The 18,933-nt window shown below is 34.0% G+C and overlaps 1 protein-coding gene across 3 annotated transcripts in view; it reads right to left on the bottom strand.

Moving 5' to 3' along the window:
• The window catches only part of LOC144967889 (cilia- and flagella-associated protein 251-like), a 34,131-nt gene extending 15,986 nt beyond the window's left edge, over positions 1-18,145 (bottom strand). Inside the window, exons 1-14 of one of the 3 annotated variants that reach the window (XM_078905633.1) lie at positions 17,995-18,145; positions 16,859-16,960; positions 16,441-16,509; positions 14,987-15,328; positions 11,951-12,219; positions 11,271-11,444; positions 10,576-10,606; positions 9,172-9,185; positions 8,522-8,620; positions 6,846-6,992; positions 6,196-6,299; positions 5,319-5,427; positions 4,621-4,779; positions 3,386-3,554 (exon numbers count right to left, since the gene is read on the bottom strand). In XM_078905633.1, coding sequence (XP_078761759.1) covers positions 3,386-3,554; positions 4,621-4,779; positions 5,319-5,427; positions 6,196-6,299; positions 6,846-6,992; positions 8,522-8,620; positions 9,172-9,185; positions 10,576-10,606; positions 11,271-11,444; positions 11,951-12,219; positions 14,987-15,328; positions 16,441-16,509; positions 16,859-16,960; positions 17,995-18,019 — 1,813 coding nt within the window. In that variant the 5' untranslated portion in view covers positions 18,020-18,145. Of the gene's footprint in view, positions 1-3,385; positions 3,555-4,620; positions 4,780-5,318; positions 5,428-6,195; positions 6,300-6,845; positions 6,993-8,521; positions 8,621-9,171; positions 9,186-10,575; positions 10,607-11,270; positions 11,445-11,950; positions 12,220-14,986; positions 15,329-15,852; positions 15,930-16,440; positions 16,510-16,858; positions 16,961-17,994 lie in introns of those variants that run through there. The other 2 variants (XM_078905634.1, XM_078905635.1) reach the window with 2 other exon arrangements.
• Positions 18,146-18,933: the final 788 nt, after the last annotated feature.

Here is an 18,933-nt window from a genome sequence, read left to right as displayed (position 1 = left end):
TAAAGTAATGAAATCTTTCAAATTGTTAAAATGTATACAATAGATTAGCAATTATGTAAATTTGCACATTGTATTTCTTTTTATTGAGTAAAAAATGAATATCGCAGCTTTGAGAAAGATTCAGATTCAATCCCTTGTCGTTCAACAACTTCTTCCAATTTGGTTAGAAACATTATAAACCTGTTCTGTTATCTTTCTAGAATGTATATATTGTAAACCTCTGCTGTCACCTTTTCAGAATTTATATTTTGTAGAATTATTTTTATATTAGCTATTGTTTGAATTTTTTTAGTCCCATATCAAAATATAACATATATTACATGATGCCACATTTGTTCCCTCCACTAGCCATACAAAACAAAAATCTATTTCGTTCAATACAGATTGCCTTTCAGTTGTCGGTTAGAACTTAAATTCATTTCGTATCCTTTAATATCTATTGCTAAAAAATCCGTCAGTGTCTTTTGCCATTCATACTAGAATCAAGAGGGTAAGAGGGATTATGTGTGTAAAGTAAAATGCTTTACCCAGGGATCAGAAAACATTAGGTCACTAAATCCATCTAGTTACTAGCCATGCTCATTGTTGCTTGACTCAGTCCATCTAGCTACTGTACTGACAATGCTCATTGTTACTCGACTAAGTCAAGTTCTTCTCTTTTCTAGTGCTCAACAAAGACAAAGCGATAAAACATTGTTAGGAAATCTCCTTGAAAACCGTGTCATATTACAAATTGCTATTGTTGAAAAAGGCAAGATAGTGTGGATTTTGGTTAGAGCATAGAGAAAAGTGCATGAAATTCACACAATTTGTCCAATTAGAGCCTTTTCATTGTTCTTAAGATCTTTAACTATCTGATTCATTGGACAAAGAGTGCAAACAACTTCTGGTGACTGCCCCTGTCACATGGTTACAAGGGCACGATAATGGTTCAATTCATTGTTTAAAGGCAGATTGTTGGCCTTTATATTAATTGTACCATTGATTAGATGAAAATTAGAAAAACGCAAACTCCATCAGTAAATATTAGATTTTAACCAAAGACAATATTCTTATAAATGGATAAAATTTATAAAATCTGTGAAGGAGAATCATAAGGAATGAAAAGGAAATGTGGAACTTGGAAACATGTTGCTGAAAATTGCACAAAATTTCAATTTTTAAAAAACCCACAAAATAAAATGGGAACGGGGGAACGATTCTTTAACATAATGAAACAGAGAAAATAAATTCAAATATCAACATAATATAATTTAATACTTGGATCGCCTGTCCACACGTACACCTCGGGTTTTACTTGCACTGAAGCAAAAATAAAGGCCATCTCAATTAAGCTTTATCAAAACAGTTCAATGTGCATTTTGACAACGCTGATTTTAAAATGGTATAATTTTTCCTTTTTCATCATCATCATCATCATCATCATCATCATCATCATCATCATCATCATCATCATCATTATCATCAACTTCATCATCTCCGATGTCATCACCAACAGCAAAACCCTTATCCTTTACCATTTTGATGTGAATAAAATGACATTCATCATCTATTCTAGGAAGTTATAATGGAAGCAAAACAACTTAAGAGCAGAGCTCTCAATTCCATGGAAAATGTAACTCATTCAAATTTGGAAAAATCTGAGTTAAATTTCGGACTGATTATAGAAGTCCCTAAGAGCCATTATACCCATGGAGCCGGAGTTTATCCCAGTTTCTATTGCATGAAATGAACAATGGCAATACGCTTCAACAGTCGTAACGTCACTTCCCTTGTAATGATGCATGGTAACTTAGTAACTGGCTCTAAACTATCGTAACAATGGCAGACGCCCTTATGAAATATTTCTCCGACGAGCATAAAAGTGTATCCAGAGGAAAAAAACCCCATAAATCTGATCATGTTTTGACTTTTACACATTCTGATCACAAGACATGAAAAGTTCTAGCCAGCATGAAGATAAAAAGTACTGATTTTCTTTGTTTAGAACCAAGATGGCCGCCATTGCTGGGCAGCGTGACATCAGACTATTGAATCCCATTGCTACCATTTGGATAGGACACTAGACTATTACAAAGTACTTTCCATCAGATCTAACAGACCCAGCTACCCAATCACTGCTGGGTGGACACTGGGGTCGGGGAAAAAAATATCTAGCTTTCACCTAGGATTGATCTCAGTTCCTTTGTGTGAGAAGTGAGTGCTTTACCAACTGAGCTATTGGAGTGTAGAGCCACGTCTATTTGATCATGAGGAAAATATTTTGCAATGGACCAGAAGTATTCTATATATAGAATAATTTAAAACCCGTTTAGTGCTAAAGAATTGGGATAAACCCTCAGGTTTTATGGTCCAGAATTACACTTATATATGCCAGTATAACACATAATTATCATATTAAAACTATTACACAACTGAACACCGCTCAAATTGTTTAAATGGTTACTTCCTTATAGAGGGTTTCTCTAATAATGACCAAAGTGGTCTGTCACAAAATTGTATAATTTTTGCCTATTTACTCGTACTAATGTATAGCAGTTTCTTTTCTTTGTGATCCCGAGTTAACATACAAACAAGTTGAACTACATGGAAGTCCCAGTACCAATTTCATTAAATAAAATTCCCACTAATCCAATGGATAATTTTTTCTTAAAGATTTACAATTGAAAATGAAAAAAAAAAAGTTGTCAGACCCAGGATATGTATTATTCACATGGCCATTTCGTCCTTCATTGAACTGCGTAGTCCTAACCTATTTACGAAGACAAGTGTTTTTGAGAAGACTGAGCTTAATTTCATGTAGATGTAATTTTTTTTAAACCTGAATCAGTTCACTTAGGTGTAATGATAGATCACTTTTTTGAGCACTCTCCTCACAAGCAAAGGGGCCACCATCGTTCTCATGAGCAGTCGAGTTTGTTTTTTTCTGACTCCCCTGTTAATGCTGGAGTGACTGGGTAGCTGAGTCTCTTAGGCCCAGCAGGCAATACTTTGCAAGGGCATCCTATCAAATGGATAGCAAGTAATTATTGATACTGTCCGTTTAATGCTGCAGACAAAATCAATTGGGAATGGAACAGTTCAAATATCACATGTTCTAGGAGTTCCCCTTTTAAGACTAATTTAGAAGTCCTTAACCTTTAAGCGAAAAGAATAAATTTATTTCAGATCATATAGTCACAAATTATTTATTTACTTACAACAGCATATATACGAGTTTAATCATTTGTACTAAGAGAACAGTAACGGTGATGGGATGCGAGATTCACTGAAACCCACGTGGCATCAGTGTAACTGCTCTCTGTATGAAAACAATGAAATATGATATTAAATTAGAATAAACTCAAACCCTACAGGTAAAGGGTTAATTGTGGTTTACACTTACAACTAGACAGGGGCCTGTTGTTGTCCCATACCACTAAGTTGCCAATAGATGTCGCTGTCAATGCTCTTGCAATCCCTATCTGGAAAAGTGACTGGGTGTAGCGACCAACTGGTTTATTGAAGTCACTATCAGACAAAGGTGGAGCAAAAAACTCGATGTTGTGATCCTCCTGGAAAAGACAGATAAAATTTATAATGGCCTAGCAGTTAAGCGTCTTGTTCTGTAACAATGTCAAGAGATATTGAGCATGATCATTGATCAGGTTTTTGACAATGATTGCACAACTCTGGCCTAAAGAATGATGTTCTTGGCTGAGGCACTTTAACTCTTCTTACCGGACATTATCTGAATTTTCCCAAAAACCTCACACCCAATCAACACAAAAATATAATAGACTTTTTCACTCAAAACAAAGGCAGTAAGTTCTGGTTTATATTTCAGCAAAACAAGGGCTATAACTATAACGAAAAGATTTCTTTAAATTTTGTGATGTACAAAAAAAAATTTAAAAAAATAAATAAAATTCAGAATGAGAAAAATGTTGCCTGAATCGGAAGGAATGTGATGATTTTCCTATTGTTGGTAAGGAGAGGGTTAAGCACATTGAAAGGTGTGACTAATTATCTACCTATAAGAAACAGCAGATATATTTAGAGGGTCATTACAACACAGGCAAATGGAAAATATGAAAAGGAGGTTTAATTTTAAAATGTCCAGCGAGGAAAAGTGGTTTTTAAAAAACGTAGCCTTTACCCTTGCTCTAAGCTCTTAACAATCTTTTATTCATTAAAAAAAATCTACTGCTGATGGAATAGCACACGCTCAACTCATAGAACGAGATATGCAGCCTGATAGTCGGTAGTAATGATATTTAATCTGCAGCCTGACAATCGCTAGTAATGTAAATCAATTAAGTCAACACTGCTTTAAAAGATGGACATTTGTATTATGCTGATCAAAATATTATTTTTTAAATTCCTGACAAGATTGTTCTTTTTAACCTGAAAAGGTAGTGTCTGTATTAGCATCAATCAAAACTGGTTAAAAAATAAATGAAATTTGCCAAAAAAAAGTCAGCCTGACTTTATAAGCAAGCTGATATTTTGGGTTAGCTTATATCTTTCATTTTTCAAATGGCTTAGTCAAGCGCTTTAGCAAAACACCTTTCCTTTTTTTTTTTTTTTTTTTTTTTTTTTTTTTTTTTTTTTTTTTTTTTGCAATGACTTTAAACATACCCAATGGAAGAAAATGACTTGAGATTCACTGTTGGTAACCAAGTGATGGATGTCTGTTGGATCGAAATAGATAAAATTCTGTACACCATACTCGGGCTTCAAATCAGCAGAGCAGATGGGAACATCTCCATCCACAGTCCAGTCCCAAATAGCCAAAGTCTGAAATTAATCAAGAAAGATAAAATATATCAACATTTTCTGTGAATCATTTAATTCATTTAATCCTTTACATTTCTTGTGGAACACAGGGCTTCAACAGTACATCTCCATTGTATTCTGTTCTTTGTTTTCTTCTTTATCTCTCTCCAGCACATTCCAACCAACTTCACCTCTTCCTCACAAGATTACCAAGGTCTTGGGTTCGATCCCCAGTCGAGGTAGACTGATTTTTTTGGGATGTATTTTTTCTCGTATTTCTTTTTTCTTGCTTTGTCTGGCAAAGTTTTATTCACACTTGTTCAGATCTGCATCAAATAGAATTGTCAATGCTACACAACACATGAGTCCAGGGTTCATGTTTGACTTATTTTCAAAGAGACCTTAAGAGACATTAATCCCATGCGGTGAATGAAAGGAAATTTATTTTTTTAATGTCTTAGCATTTGTGCTCTATGCATTCATTTCCCAAGAAAATTTTGTGTATCATAGCCGTGTGCTTATTATTATTTTTTTAAAAATTCATATAAAGTTATACCAACCTGAACAGGAAGAGCACTCATGGTGGCCAGATATCTTGAATCCGGTGTGAAAGCAACGGCAACCACTCCTCCAGCAGCGTTGGGATCAAACATGGTCTGAATAGGAATTCTGTAAAAGATTTGATGATGCAACTTAATACGTGAAAGAAAAGAAAAGTAGTCCTTCTTAACCATTAGACCCATGGAGCTGGAGTTTTATGGTTTCTCTAGTGTGAAACGGATGACAGCAATTACTAGCCACCCTTTGGATAGGATGTAGGATGCTAATTTATCACAAAATGCTTTCCACCAAATATAACAGACAAGTTACCACCAATCATTGCTGGATGGAGGGGGTGGGGGGGGGGGGGGGAACATAAAAAACTTGACTACACTTGGGATCAATCTTGGTCCCTTTATGTGTTTGGTGAGTGTTCTACGAACTCAGCTATCGGGAACCCCCAAAGGAATGAAAAGTGAATTTGATAACAGTATCACACCAAGAAACATAACAAGACCAATTTTCTTTAATATCATCAAAATGTATGTACTTTTCAAACAAATTAAGTGATGGTAATTATTTTGGTGAGTGAGATAGATAAGTGGATAAAGTATTGCAATGACACCCGGAAGACTAAGGTTTGAGTCCTGCTGTCAGCACCTGTTTTCTTTTAGAAGGAATCTTAACTTCTAATGCCCACTTTGCAGTAGTATATACTAAAGCAGATATCTGCTTTATTTTGGCTCCTTTTTAGGTAGATTCTGAAGATATATCCCCCCCCCTCTCCTGTGATCTATCAAATAATTTCTTTTTTTATGAGGCATTTGAAAGTGTGGATTACGTTGACTGTTGCATATCTGTCAATAAAGTATTATAAATATTAATTAGATGACTAACCCGGTGTATGTGTCCCAAATGTTGACCATTGCATCTGGTCCTACATCCCCTGTGACCAGCCATCTTTTGTCTTGGGAGATTGCAGAGCATGTGATGGGATTAAGCTGTGATTGCGTATGAAAAAAAAAATTGATATGTAATAAAATATAAGAAATAGCTTTCACATTTAAACAAAATTAATTTTCTCTTTATTAGTGAATGTTCTTTATTTAATTCTGTTGAGACAAAGTACTCAATACAATTGTTTAACAGCCTTGAATTCAACATCTAAAAAATTGTATAAATTGAGCTTTTATATAGCGCAATATCCACTAAACATGCTCAAAGCGCTTTACAAGGGGTCCCTGGCCAACAGCACCATTTAACATGTAGGACGGGACATGACACCTGTTAGGCGATAATACATTTCTTCGGACAGAGACAACGCTGTTAACGACCAGGTACTCATTTTACACCTGAGTTTGGTGAGAGAATGTGAGTAAAGAGCCTTTTCCAAGCACTCAACTATGCGCCAAGCGAGGCTCAAATCCAGGACCTTCATACCACAAGACCACAAAGCCGCACAATATACACATACACACAAAAAAAAATCAAAACAAAGAAAAAGCATTTAAATATATAAATTATAATAGCTTCATGTTATCACATACATGAGCCTGAAGAGTGTGTTGTTTGTTGTTCTTGAAGTCATACATGATTCCGACGTGAGCACAAGGGTACATAATGGCTTCACGCACTCCATCACTCAGGTTCAGCACTGGGACATTTCGGTTGAGACCAAAAGACCAAACAATATTCTGGAAGATTGTACAATATTAGAGTATAATAATAGTATCCATTTATTTATATGAATATTTAAAGAAATTCATTGTCATGATAAAATACATATTTTTATAAAACATGAGCATCTTGACTATTACCTGGGTGAGAGTGCTAAGCTTTACACAAGAGTGGACTCCGTTTCTAATTTTTTATTCAGATTAATGCGAACACAGCTAATTATTCCTAGGCGTATCTAGAGCCTCCTCTTTACTTTATATTGTTGGTCTCATAATATAAAATATACTTACAACTAACCATGCTCAATGCGATCACTCAGGCAAGCTACTTTTAGTAGTATAATGTCAACACACCATTGAATAAAGCCATAAATAAAGAATGAATCCTGCTTGAGCATTTCGGATTTGAGAAAAAATCAGCCTTAACAAGAAGACAAATAACACATAAAACATTTTCTTCCTTGTATGCCAGTATTAATCAATATCTACATTTAGTAAGCCTGATAAATCTGAATGCATCAGTCATAAAAACCAAACAATTTGGAGTAGATTTCTGTGGGATCCACTCACAAATATTGTGAAACAAAATTGATCCCTGTTATTAATAAAAGTAAGAAATTCCAATTATATCTATCCATCCTGTCAGGAAATGTAAGTTGTGAAAAAGCTCTGAGGGATATAAAATCTACTTTAAAAATTAAAGACGGATGAATACAAAACAATGAGAAATTATTCTATTTTCATACATTTTGATATACAGTCACATCTCCATAATCCGCTACTCCCAGCTTTTTGTCTGGATTACAGAGACATATCCCGATTGTGAAATTTCCAGATTACGGTGTACAAATAAAAAAGAAAATATCCGCCCCGGGGCAAACCGTCTGGATAATGCAAACATCCGGATTGTGGAGTTCAAAAAAAAAAAAAAGGATTAGAGAGACTTGACTGTATAATAATGAAGTAATTTGTTTTTTATTTGAATAACCATTAAGCATTTTTTAAATATATTTTACACAGGTTTGGGTGTCAACACTTTACAATGTAGTCATTTGTAAATGTATATCAAATGAATTATTATAAAAACCCACTCAGTCTAGTGTCCTTATGTAACCCACTTCACACTGATAATCCTGCTTGACCCAGATACCAATATGTGACAGAGAGAGCAAGAGTGCTAGTTCAAAAAGAAGCCTTTCAGGAGATGTGCACTGCATAGAGATATTAAATGAAGCATTGAAAAGCACATTGAACATGACAATACATTAGAATTAATTTGTAATGTTGAGCATAAAAATCTGAAAAGGTTTGTATGAGCATGAGACAGTACCAGGCGAAGATGAAGCAGAAAGAAAAATACTGTTAAAGCAGGATTATTTTTTGGGATGATTTCTCTAGTTTTTTCTCTCTGTTTTGTCTGGCAATGTTTCATACAAACCGCTTCAGATTTTTATCTAACACCAGTGGCGGCTCTCTAATTTGCAGAACATTCAAAAAAAGCTATTTTCAGTTATTTTACTTATGAACAATTATTTGAAATAACACACCAGGGCGGATGTAGACATTTGACCTTCAATGTTGGTGTGAGAGCGTTCTGGAGATGGCAGGTGGGCTGGGGGTTCGGGGATGGCATCTCTGTCTGGAGACTGATGACGATAATGGTTGATAAAAAAGTTTAATGAATGATGAAAAACTTGTATAAAATTTTTAAGAAGAGAATATATTATACTGAAAGAGTCTCGATCATCAAAATAGTTAATAAGACTCATCAAATAATCAAAGACATTTTTCAAAATTCATTTCAGTAAAAGGACAATATTGGCTTCACATAGCCCACGAGAGTGTTTATTTTTATATTGTAGATATCAGCTACACTGAGCTAAGTGGAATTTGGAGTCAATATTTGTTATATCCAAGGTCTTGTTGAATCCAAAACTCAGTCTTAAATGCTATATTTTTTTTTAAATGTCTGCAAGTACAGCCACATGTAAAATGTGGGGAGGGGGGTTGGATAAGAGACAAACTACAGACAAAGGAAAAAAAATCCATTTTGTATTTTTTCAAAATTTCTTAAATTCATTGAGTCCAAAATTCAATGCAACATAACCTTTTATTTAATATATATTATTTTTATAGGTAACACTTTTACATAATCCGTAGGAGTAGAAATTTAAAAAATAACAGAGGAAATACTTACTGTCGTTGGTTCATCTGAAAGTTGAAGGGGAAAAAGATAATAGTTATTAAATAACTTTACAACAAATAATGAACTTACATCATAAAAAATAATCAGAATGTTACATACTCAAAAGATTTAAGATCAACAGATTTAAGCACCATTTGCACTTTGCATTTTGATATGGTTTAATGGTTCCATTGGACTGTGAACCCCATGGGACAAATTTATCCATCTTTTTGTAACAGATATTAAGTATTGCTTTGAACAATTATGATTGGATGCTGGTTTATTATAAGGTATTTTCTACGATACAGTGACCTTTGCTTGATATTTTGTCCTTGTTAATTTTTCTTTGAAGGTGTTTTTCAGTGGTCTCTGTTAATAAGCACTTTTTTCTCATTGTTTCCAAATGATTACATGATGGTATGCACCGGGTTACAGGCTTGGAACTGCCATTCATCCATTAAAAAGTCATCTTTAAAGCTTTTTTAAAATCCTAGTTTTTAGGGTAAACAAACCCTTTCTTGTCTTTCACAATATTCGACAGCATTGCACTGTAAGGTAAAGAAGCTTGTTTGACTTATGATTGAAAACACGTGTTTATGTCATTCTCTTTTTCTATAAAATGGTTCCGGCTCTTTTTCTCAGTCATGAAGTTGAAGATAAAGTCTGATGGTTATAATTGCTTGTTTAATATCTGAATTGTTGGTAAGCAGTGTAGGAATGTATCAAAAAATAGGCTTGTCAACAGACGCATGCATGAAATTAAGAAAGTCACAGACTAAGAGAACAGGTGCAATCTTTGTCATCAAGAGATTAATAAAAACCATGTCTTCATAGCTTACATACATAAACAAACTGTGGTCATCAAAAGGACTGTCACGATCTGATTCATCTGGTGACAGTCTGAGCCCTCTTTTCCCTTATCCTATTTCCAGCACCATGTCAATGTCACCACCGAGTGGACAAATAGCCTCACCACTTCCCCCTTTAATGCCTGCCTTTTGTTATCACTTAAGATTTTACGATGGATGTGTATTGTTCGTTTTATCACTAAGTTATTAATTTTTTGGGGAATAGAATAGTAAGGTGTGAGTTATACGTCACTTGCAGAGCATTTATTTGTTGCTTTCTGTTAACCCTGTTTATCAATCTTCTGTATAGTTATTTATTCATTTTCTTTTAATTTTGTAATTTTTTGATGACGGTCAGAAAATTGATCGTGATTATAAACTATGTCCTCTTCAGGAGCGTGATTATAAAGGGGTAAATTAATATGGTAAAAATTCTTTTCATGCCCCGGGCGTGCTTATAACCAGATTGTGCTTGTAGCCTGAATGTTCATAAACAGAGACCACTGCATTAAACTTTTTAAAAATTACTTCCACAATTTCAGGCAGTACAGTATTTATTAAAACTCACCCATTGAGACCTCTTGTTGAAACGATGGATCCTGAAATTAAGAATGTATAGAATGATTGTCAAAAGTGTATTATGCATCACATACAGTTATGGTTATAACTCAGTTACTCTTAACTAGATTTGTTGTTTTGAAATAAACGAAGCGACCCTAATTATTTTTTACCACAATTCATAAATAATATCTCCATAGATCTTTCAAATCAAAACCTATTCCATTGTAATATTGCATTTTTCACCAAGAGAGTAATAAAAACTATGTGTCTTACGCTATTTAAACTAAGTAACAACTCTTTATTGGAGTGAAACCCTGTCCGCAAGCCGAAAGTATGTTGCGATTTTTAAAAGTTCCTTCTAAAAAAAGCTTTTAAAAAAAACTAGAGCATTCATATGCGTGCTCAAATAACTTTACAAGTGGTCCCCAGCCAACAGCAACACTTAACATATAGGATGAGACATGACACCTGTTAGGCAATATCACCATTTTTTCCGACAGAGACAACACCGTCAAAAGCCAGGTATTCATTTTACACCCGAGTACGGTGATAGAATTTGAGTAAAGAGCTATTTCCAAGGACTCAACTATGTGCCACTCAGAGAGGGTCTCAAACCCTGGACCTTCCAATCCAAAGGCGAGAGTCATACTACTAGACCACATAGCCACAGTAAACTAAAACTAAAACAAAAACAAAGTAAACCTTAGTCGGAGCAGTGGCAGTCAGGACGTCACTTGTCTCTGTTTTCTCCTTGATAAGTTCATCCTGTGTTGGTTCCTCACTCGGCATATCTGGTGGTACAACTTGGCCCTGGGTCTCCTCATTTTGACTGGTTTCTGTTACCTCCTTCTCCCCAATCTCTGGTTGTGAGGGTTCCTATAATCAGTTTTAAAAAGTACCATGAGAATAAAATGCGCTCTAATTTCATATAAAAATTTACATAATTAAATGATTTCTATTTTTTAAAGTACAATTATCATTTGTAGTTAAGTTTTAGATGCATGAAAACAACAAATGTAGTATACCCCTATAATTCATTATTAATGTTTCGAAAGCTTAAATAATTTCCCAACTCTGACTGTCAAACGAACATTTTTTCAAGGTTTTGTTTCACCCCAAAGAAAAAGGGTGGGTGTAGAGCAAACTTTTCTTTCAAATAAAGAGATAAACATTCTCTTGACATTAGAAGACATTAGTAAAAAAATAAAATTAAGCAAAGATTGATCAAAGTAATGTTTCAATATAATGAAACTTTTTTGGCACTAGATTTGGTCTGACACTATTTTTTGCCAGAAAAGAATCATATCCAAAAAAAAAGAAATAATTAATTAATTAATAGAATAAAATAAAAAGCATTTGGATAAAAAATAATCAAAATTAACCTGTTCTGAAGCACTAATGTCTTGAGAATTTTGTGATTGGGTAGGTTCAGCTGCTTGATCATCCGCTGCAGCTTGCTCTGCAGGTTGTTCTTCAACTGCTTGGTCTGCAGGTTGTTCTTCAGCTGCTTGTTCTACAGGCTGTTCTTCGGAAGTTTGATCTGTAGACTGTTTTTCAGTTTCTTGCTCTGGAGGTTGCTCTTGATCAGCTGATTCATCCTTGGGCTGTTCTTCTGCTGCCCCTTCTTCAGCATCACCTTCAGGCATCTGACCTATAATAAGGGTTTGGTACGTATAAAGAAAAATAATTAAATATAATAATAAAAATAGAATCATTATCAATCTATAAGAAATAACTCTTACTTCTTTAAAATAGTAACACATACATTGTGAATAGCCACAAGGCAATTTTGTAAATGAAATCGCTGTCCCTAAATCCAAGGTCAAAATTACCATTCTTAATATCCTAAAAAAAAATGAAAATTAATAAATTAATCTTAGAAATTCAATAAAAGAGAAAGAAATAAATTTATTTTCCACAAGTAGTTCTATTCTTGCCTGTACCTATATTATCAAATGCCAATTTGACATGATGGAAACTCGTATAATTAGTATAATGCATGGTTCTAAATATAAACGTTTCTTTTATTGAAAATAATAGCGATGATAAAAAAGCACTTCATAGAGTTATTTTGGGAGAAACTGTATATAGATTTTAACAAACCAATTTTAGTTAGGCTAGATAGAAAAAGAAAATAGGTTAGCATATTCTCAAAATATACAAATAATTAGTCTACATCTATTTAAAAAAGTTCAAAGAGCAAAGCATTAAAAAAAATATTTTGATACCAATGTAATGATAACAATTCATCAGCGCACTAGATTAACTTGTTGAACAGGCAAACAAACTACTATCAATATAGAAATGATATCAAAAATAATACAGAGTAGAAAGGATCAATAATGATTAAGTTGATTTTCATCTAAGTCGATATTATTCTAAGTTGTTAGGATCACTTGGAAAGTTCCAGAGAAAAAGTAAGAAAAATCATATTTAAGCTTGTTTCATTAAAGTGCTCTCTTAAAACGGTCGGCTTCTCTCTTTTAACCCCGCCCCCCCCCCCCCCCCCCCCTTCATTCTCGAACTTAACACCTTATATTGTAATCTTTGGCAACAGGCTTTTGTAAAGGTTTATAGCATTAAACTGACAATAATAAACTTGGATAGGACACTTGTTTATTCCAACGTATTTTCCCTCTGATCTTACAGACTTTGATGGCCAATCACTGCTGACTGAGTTGAGCCAGATCTGTTTGTACCTGATCTACTGATTGAGTTCTAATGACCCTTTCTTGCAATACGCTTCTACAATATATAAAGGACATCTTAAGTTCATATTGGCCGAGTAAACTTTTAGTTCATAAATTTTTAACAAATTGAGTTGACCCAAAATTTGTCAAAAACTCTCAAACCAGAGAATTTTTGGAAATCAACGGATTGGAAAGCGCCAGCTCCACTCTATGTCCATGTCAGTGATAATTTCATACCCTCCTTTTTTCAAAAAATCAAAATTTTACATCATTTTCGTTGTTGATCTTTTACTTTGATATCAACCTGATATTAAATAATCATCACAAAACTTAAACGTTCATGATTAAATTGAAATAAAGAATATTTCAAAGAAAAACAAGCAATCTTAACACCAAATCAATTTTCCAAACAGTTAGAGGGAGTACAGATTCATTCCATAATTTTCCGATTTACTAGTTAATTTTAGACTCAACTCACTATATATTATTATTATTATTATTTTTTTTTTTTTTTTTTTTTTTTTTCTTTGTTTTTTTTTTTTTTTTGGTTTGTTTTTTTTTTTTTGTTCTAACAAAAACAAAAAAGAAAAAGATGGCAATGGAGCCGTGAAGAAGTGGAACAATATCTCAAATGATCAATGGTACCCTTTTCACTCAATTAAAGATTGCCGAAGTTGGCACATAGATTGTTAATAAAATTAGCATCATTGCAATTCTTTAGGCTTGGCTCTTACCATGTTTGACAGGAATAACTGTTGATATATGATTGTGCGGCTATGTGGTCTAGTGGTATGACACTCGCTTTCAGATCGGAAAGTCCTGGGTTCGAGCCTCGCACTCGGCGCATAGTTGAGTCCTTGGAAAAGGCTCTTTACTCACATTCTCTCACTGTATTCAGGTGTAAAATGAGTACCTGGCCGTTAACAGCAGTGTCTTTGTCCGAAAAATTGTAATATCGCCTTACAGGTGGCATGTCTTGTCCTACATGTTAAATGTTGCTGTTGACCAGGGACCCCTTGTAAAGCGTTTTGAGTACATTTAGTGGAAATTGCGATATATAAAGCTCAGTTTATTTATTAATTTATAATTTAAAGTCATTTGAGGCACTGAAATATATAAAGGTTAAATCATGAGCAAAGAAAGAAAGAGAAAATAATGGTCAGTATTTTCATTTGTATCAGTTAGGAAAATAAAAGCAATCTCTGCTATGATATTAAAATGCGAAAAATAACTACATGGTGTTATGATAAAGTAAAATAGGAGATACAGTCATGCCTTAATAATCGAATAATTAGAATGTCTTAACAATGCAGATTGATGCCCTACATGCCGGCAGTAATGTAACAATAAGATTATATGGAGGTGACTTTGTGTGTGTGTGTGTGTGTGTGTGTGTGTGTGTGTGTGTGTGTGTGTGTGTGTGTGTATGGTGGGGGCATTATTTGTAAACAATTAAAATTAATTTAATTCACTAAATTTTCCAGTAATCCAGTTACATAATTACAAAAAGAACATTTGATTATCTAAACATGACTGTACAGCAAGACGGCATAGGTTTAGCTGGATAAAATAACAAATAATTAAATAACAAGTTTGAAAAGGAAACTACCAGTAAGATTTCCACTAGCTCTATTTCTACGCACTACAGCCAAGGGTTAGAGCTTATAGCATGTTACATGATGTCGAGCATAAAGGGAATATCATGCCAAGAATAACTCCGCTGTCTACCTTCCGTCATTTCTTCTTGTCCCGAACTCTCTTTGGTTTCTTCCTTTTCAACTTCATCTGGCTGAGTTTCACTTTCATTTACAACATCCTCAATCTTATTTTCAGCACTCACACCATCTTCCACATCTTCTGTTATAGCTTCTTCATTTGTCTCTTTCTCCTGATCTTGAACTTCAGTAATTTCACTGTCAACTCTGATTTCCTTTTCTTCGTTTTCAACAACAGCATTTTGGTCCTCTTGATTTTCAATTTGGACATCTTCCTCTGTTACTCCCCCTTCATCTTTGGGGGCCTCAGATTCTTTCCCGACAACATCTTGAGAAGGAATATCATCTTCCTGACCTGAATTTTAAATTGTTTAAAAGGTATATCATTCCAAAAATAAATATTAATAACATCATGCTCCACACTAAGCGGTTACAATTGAAAAGTGGTTTTCCAGAACTTGCAAAGTTGATTTTACCACTTTTTTTTTGTTTAAGATTTTTCCTCCATAATATAAATAGAAATGTGGAATTTATTTTAAGTAGCAATTGATATCAGATATCACTTAAATCGATATCAAATCTGTGTTAAATCACAATAAAATGATAAGTCAAAAGAGAGATTTTGTATTGATAAAGGTATTAATATTTCAAAATGGAAAAAAGAGACATAATGAGTTTTAGCCCAAAGTCATGATGGAACAATGTCTATTTAACACATCGGAATGTAATGTAAATGACATCAGTGAGTTCCTAAAATTGGAAGAAATGTTGGCAACCATCCAGTCTTTAACACAAATAAAAATGGAAGAGAATTGTTCATTTCTTCTTACAGAAAAGCTAAAACAAAACAAAAAAACTGAGACAAACTCAAACATGTACCAAAATCCCCCACAATGTCTTGTGGTTTGGCCTCATCCTCTTTTTCTCCTTTTTCTTCAAGAACTGAAATAGAACCTGTTTCTTGTGCAGGAATGGGATAATCGTTATAAAATTATTTAGCAACTAATAAAAGGAATGGAGATCGAGCCTTTAAAACTTTGATCTTAACTTATGGAGTCAATATATAAAACTACTAACAGATCAGATGAAACTATTTCAATTATAATTTTGATCAATTCTAGATTTTTATCATCAGGTCAGGTAGACTTTAGGAATACAACTGCATCTCTTATCAGAACGATTTATAGAATGAATGAAATTCATAACTCATAGATGAAAGACAAGATGTCCGGTATTGTGGCCTGTCATTACAAAAAATGAGTGAAGTGAGTTGAAATATTTTCACTCTCATCTGTGAGATGTGTTCACTCTCATAAAACAATTAGCCATGACAAATCTTGTAAATTTGGGAATTGTTCTAATCATTGCATTTAATTTAGTAAAAAGGACTAAACGGTGCCAAACTCATTCTATCGATATCCTTATTTGATTGGGAAGCATAATCTATGTTTGTCATCCGTGCTTTACCTGCATCGCCTGGAGTAGGTTCTTGCTCTGTTGTTTCCGCATTAAACTCAGCCTCTTCTTTGCCTTCACCTGTCGAGCCGCGAAAAAAATATATAATTACTGCATAATCTATTCTTTGCTCTTCAATTAACCAACATTATACTCTGAGCTTCATCTTCATGTCATTAAACCATTTGGCTTAATTTAGATTTTAAAATTAATGCTGTTTATCAAATTTGATTGAAAATCTGAATCATCAAGGTCACTAAAGATATACCTTTTTATCTTGTCTACGTGAAAGAGGAATTCTGAAAGTCTGGAATGCAACAGTTATCAAAATATCTGGCAAAATAATTTTAAAATCTATAGTATGATGATTGCCAAATATTAAATTTATACACCACACTAAATGTGACTGAGAGTGTCATAAAATCACTACCATTGTCATTTTCTGGTTTTTCATCAGCAGCGCCATTTTCTTGTTGGTTTTCCGTCTCTGCGTCTGGAACATCAGCCTCAGGTTCCTGTGCCACTTGGGGTTCTAAGTAAATATATATAAAAAAAGTAATTTTGATTTATTTTGTGTACTATTTTCATATTTAAGCTGTCTCTAACTCTTAAAGAGACTTTATCTTTAAATGGTATATAAGTGTACAAAGCTCATAGATAATGTAAAAAAAAAATCATTATAGGTAGGTAGGTAGGTACAGAGGTATCCAGGTAGGTAGGTATTATCAACAACGGCAAGTAATTTGTTGCTTCTTGATTATTTACAATAATATGATTAGTTTGATTTTGTTAATTAATAATTATGTTTTGATTTGTGTTCTGTATTTGCAAACTGACTAAAATAAACGTTGAATTTCTGGACCCAACCATACTAAACACGAAAATATAAGAACAACGACGTGCAAGAAATATAAACGTGGATCTAAAACGTGCTCCAAAAAATCATTAAGGCTTTTAACGTAGGTAATAGCCTGAATGAAAAATTATCAAGTTAAAGGCGACCTGAAACAGAGACAAGAGAGAGAGTGAGAAAGAAAGAAAGAAAGAAAGAAAGAAAGAGAGAGAGAGAGAGAGAGAGAGAGAGAGAGAGAGAGAGAGAGAGAGAGAGAGTTTGTTTACTCTAATTGCAATGTCGAAGAACGAGTGCCCTGAAACTGAAATCCTTATTTGAAATGTGAAATGTGTGCAAATTTGCCATGAATCAATTGAAATGCGAAAGAGTCCATGTGACTACAGGCAAATAAAATATATATATATATATATATATATATATATATATATATATATATATATATATATATATCTGTTATATATATCTGTATAAAATCATGATGAGGATATCGACATTCATTGATCATTATTGGCAATGCCTGACTGGAGCTTTGGCTCAGACTCAGGACTGATCTAAATCTAAGTTGTGACAGACTAGGTCTATGATGTTTTGCAAGAAAATAAAACTTTATCGAACATCCATTAATTTACTTTGATTAAATAATCACATAACCAGTAATCCGTTCTTTAAACACAAGATATTTGTAAACATAGTCAATGCAAGAGGTTTATTACCTTGATTTTCTTCGGCGTCCGCCATTCTGTTAGTTTACTACCAAGTACATGAAAACAACGGATGTGAGGACGCTGTTGCTAAGAGGCACTTCGTGTTGTACGACATCGTTTGTAGTGGAATATGTAACTCTTGTGCAATGATTGGCACTTGTTTATTTTCTACTCTTGGTTTTAATAGTATTAGGCTATGTTATGATTAGTAATTTATATGAGTATACGTCAAACGAAAGATTGCATTCATTTATCTCTGGGCGACTTTGACAAAAGTTAGAGTTAGAAAGAAGCAGATTTATTTATGGCAGAAGTTGACTTCATTCGCAGCAGTTCGTTTTGAATATGGTTCGCTTTTTACCCAAAATTAATTCCAACGCGAATTTTCAGAGTCGGTTCGTCGGTTAGTGTAACCGTTGATTTGCATGGACGAGGAAATGTTGTTTTGAAAGGGTGAATTGAAAATACGAGGATGTTTGCAGAAGTCAGACAGAGATCAACGCTCGCCATAATGATATGCCACACGCTTCCCTTTTTTCTTCTTCTCATGCTACCTTCCTTCATTTCCATTCGCCACTACATGTGTTTTCTAACTCCCATATTATACAGTAGTCGCTGGAATCCAGTGTGCTCTCGGGAGAAAAAAAGCGTGCTAGAATCCGAACGTCTGGAAATCCGATGCTCACGGGAGGTACCTAACCAATCAGGGACGGCTGGTAATAATGGGCAGGGTGGGCAAATACCAGCCTGTTTTTTCAAGTTATACGCTGTATTACCATGTCCGAAATAATCTAATTTAAATTAGATAATTTTAAAATTTAGTACTTAAACTTGATACTTCGTACTAAAATCAATTTGTGTGTATTTTTGATAGATTGAGAATCCCCCCCCCCCCCCAAACCACTCCACTCCGCCCACATCGTCATCTCATCGTCACGTCGCCTGACG

The sequence above is a fragment of the Berghia stephanieae genome, chromosome 3, assembly GCF_034508935.2.
Source record: "Berghia stephanieae isolate SIO BIC M18660-M18661 chromosome 3, UCSD_Bste_1.3, whole genome shotgun sequence".
NCBI lineage: Eukaryota > Metazoa > Mollusca > Gastropoda > Nudibranchia > Aeolidiidae > Berghia > Berghia stephanieae.
This window is presented reverse-complemented; position numbering and strand designations above follow the sequence as displayed.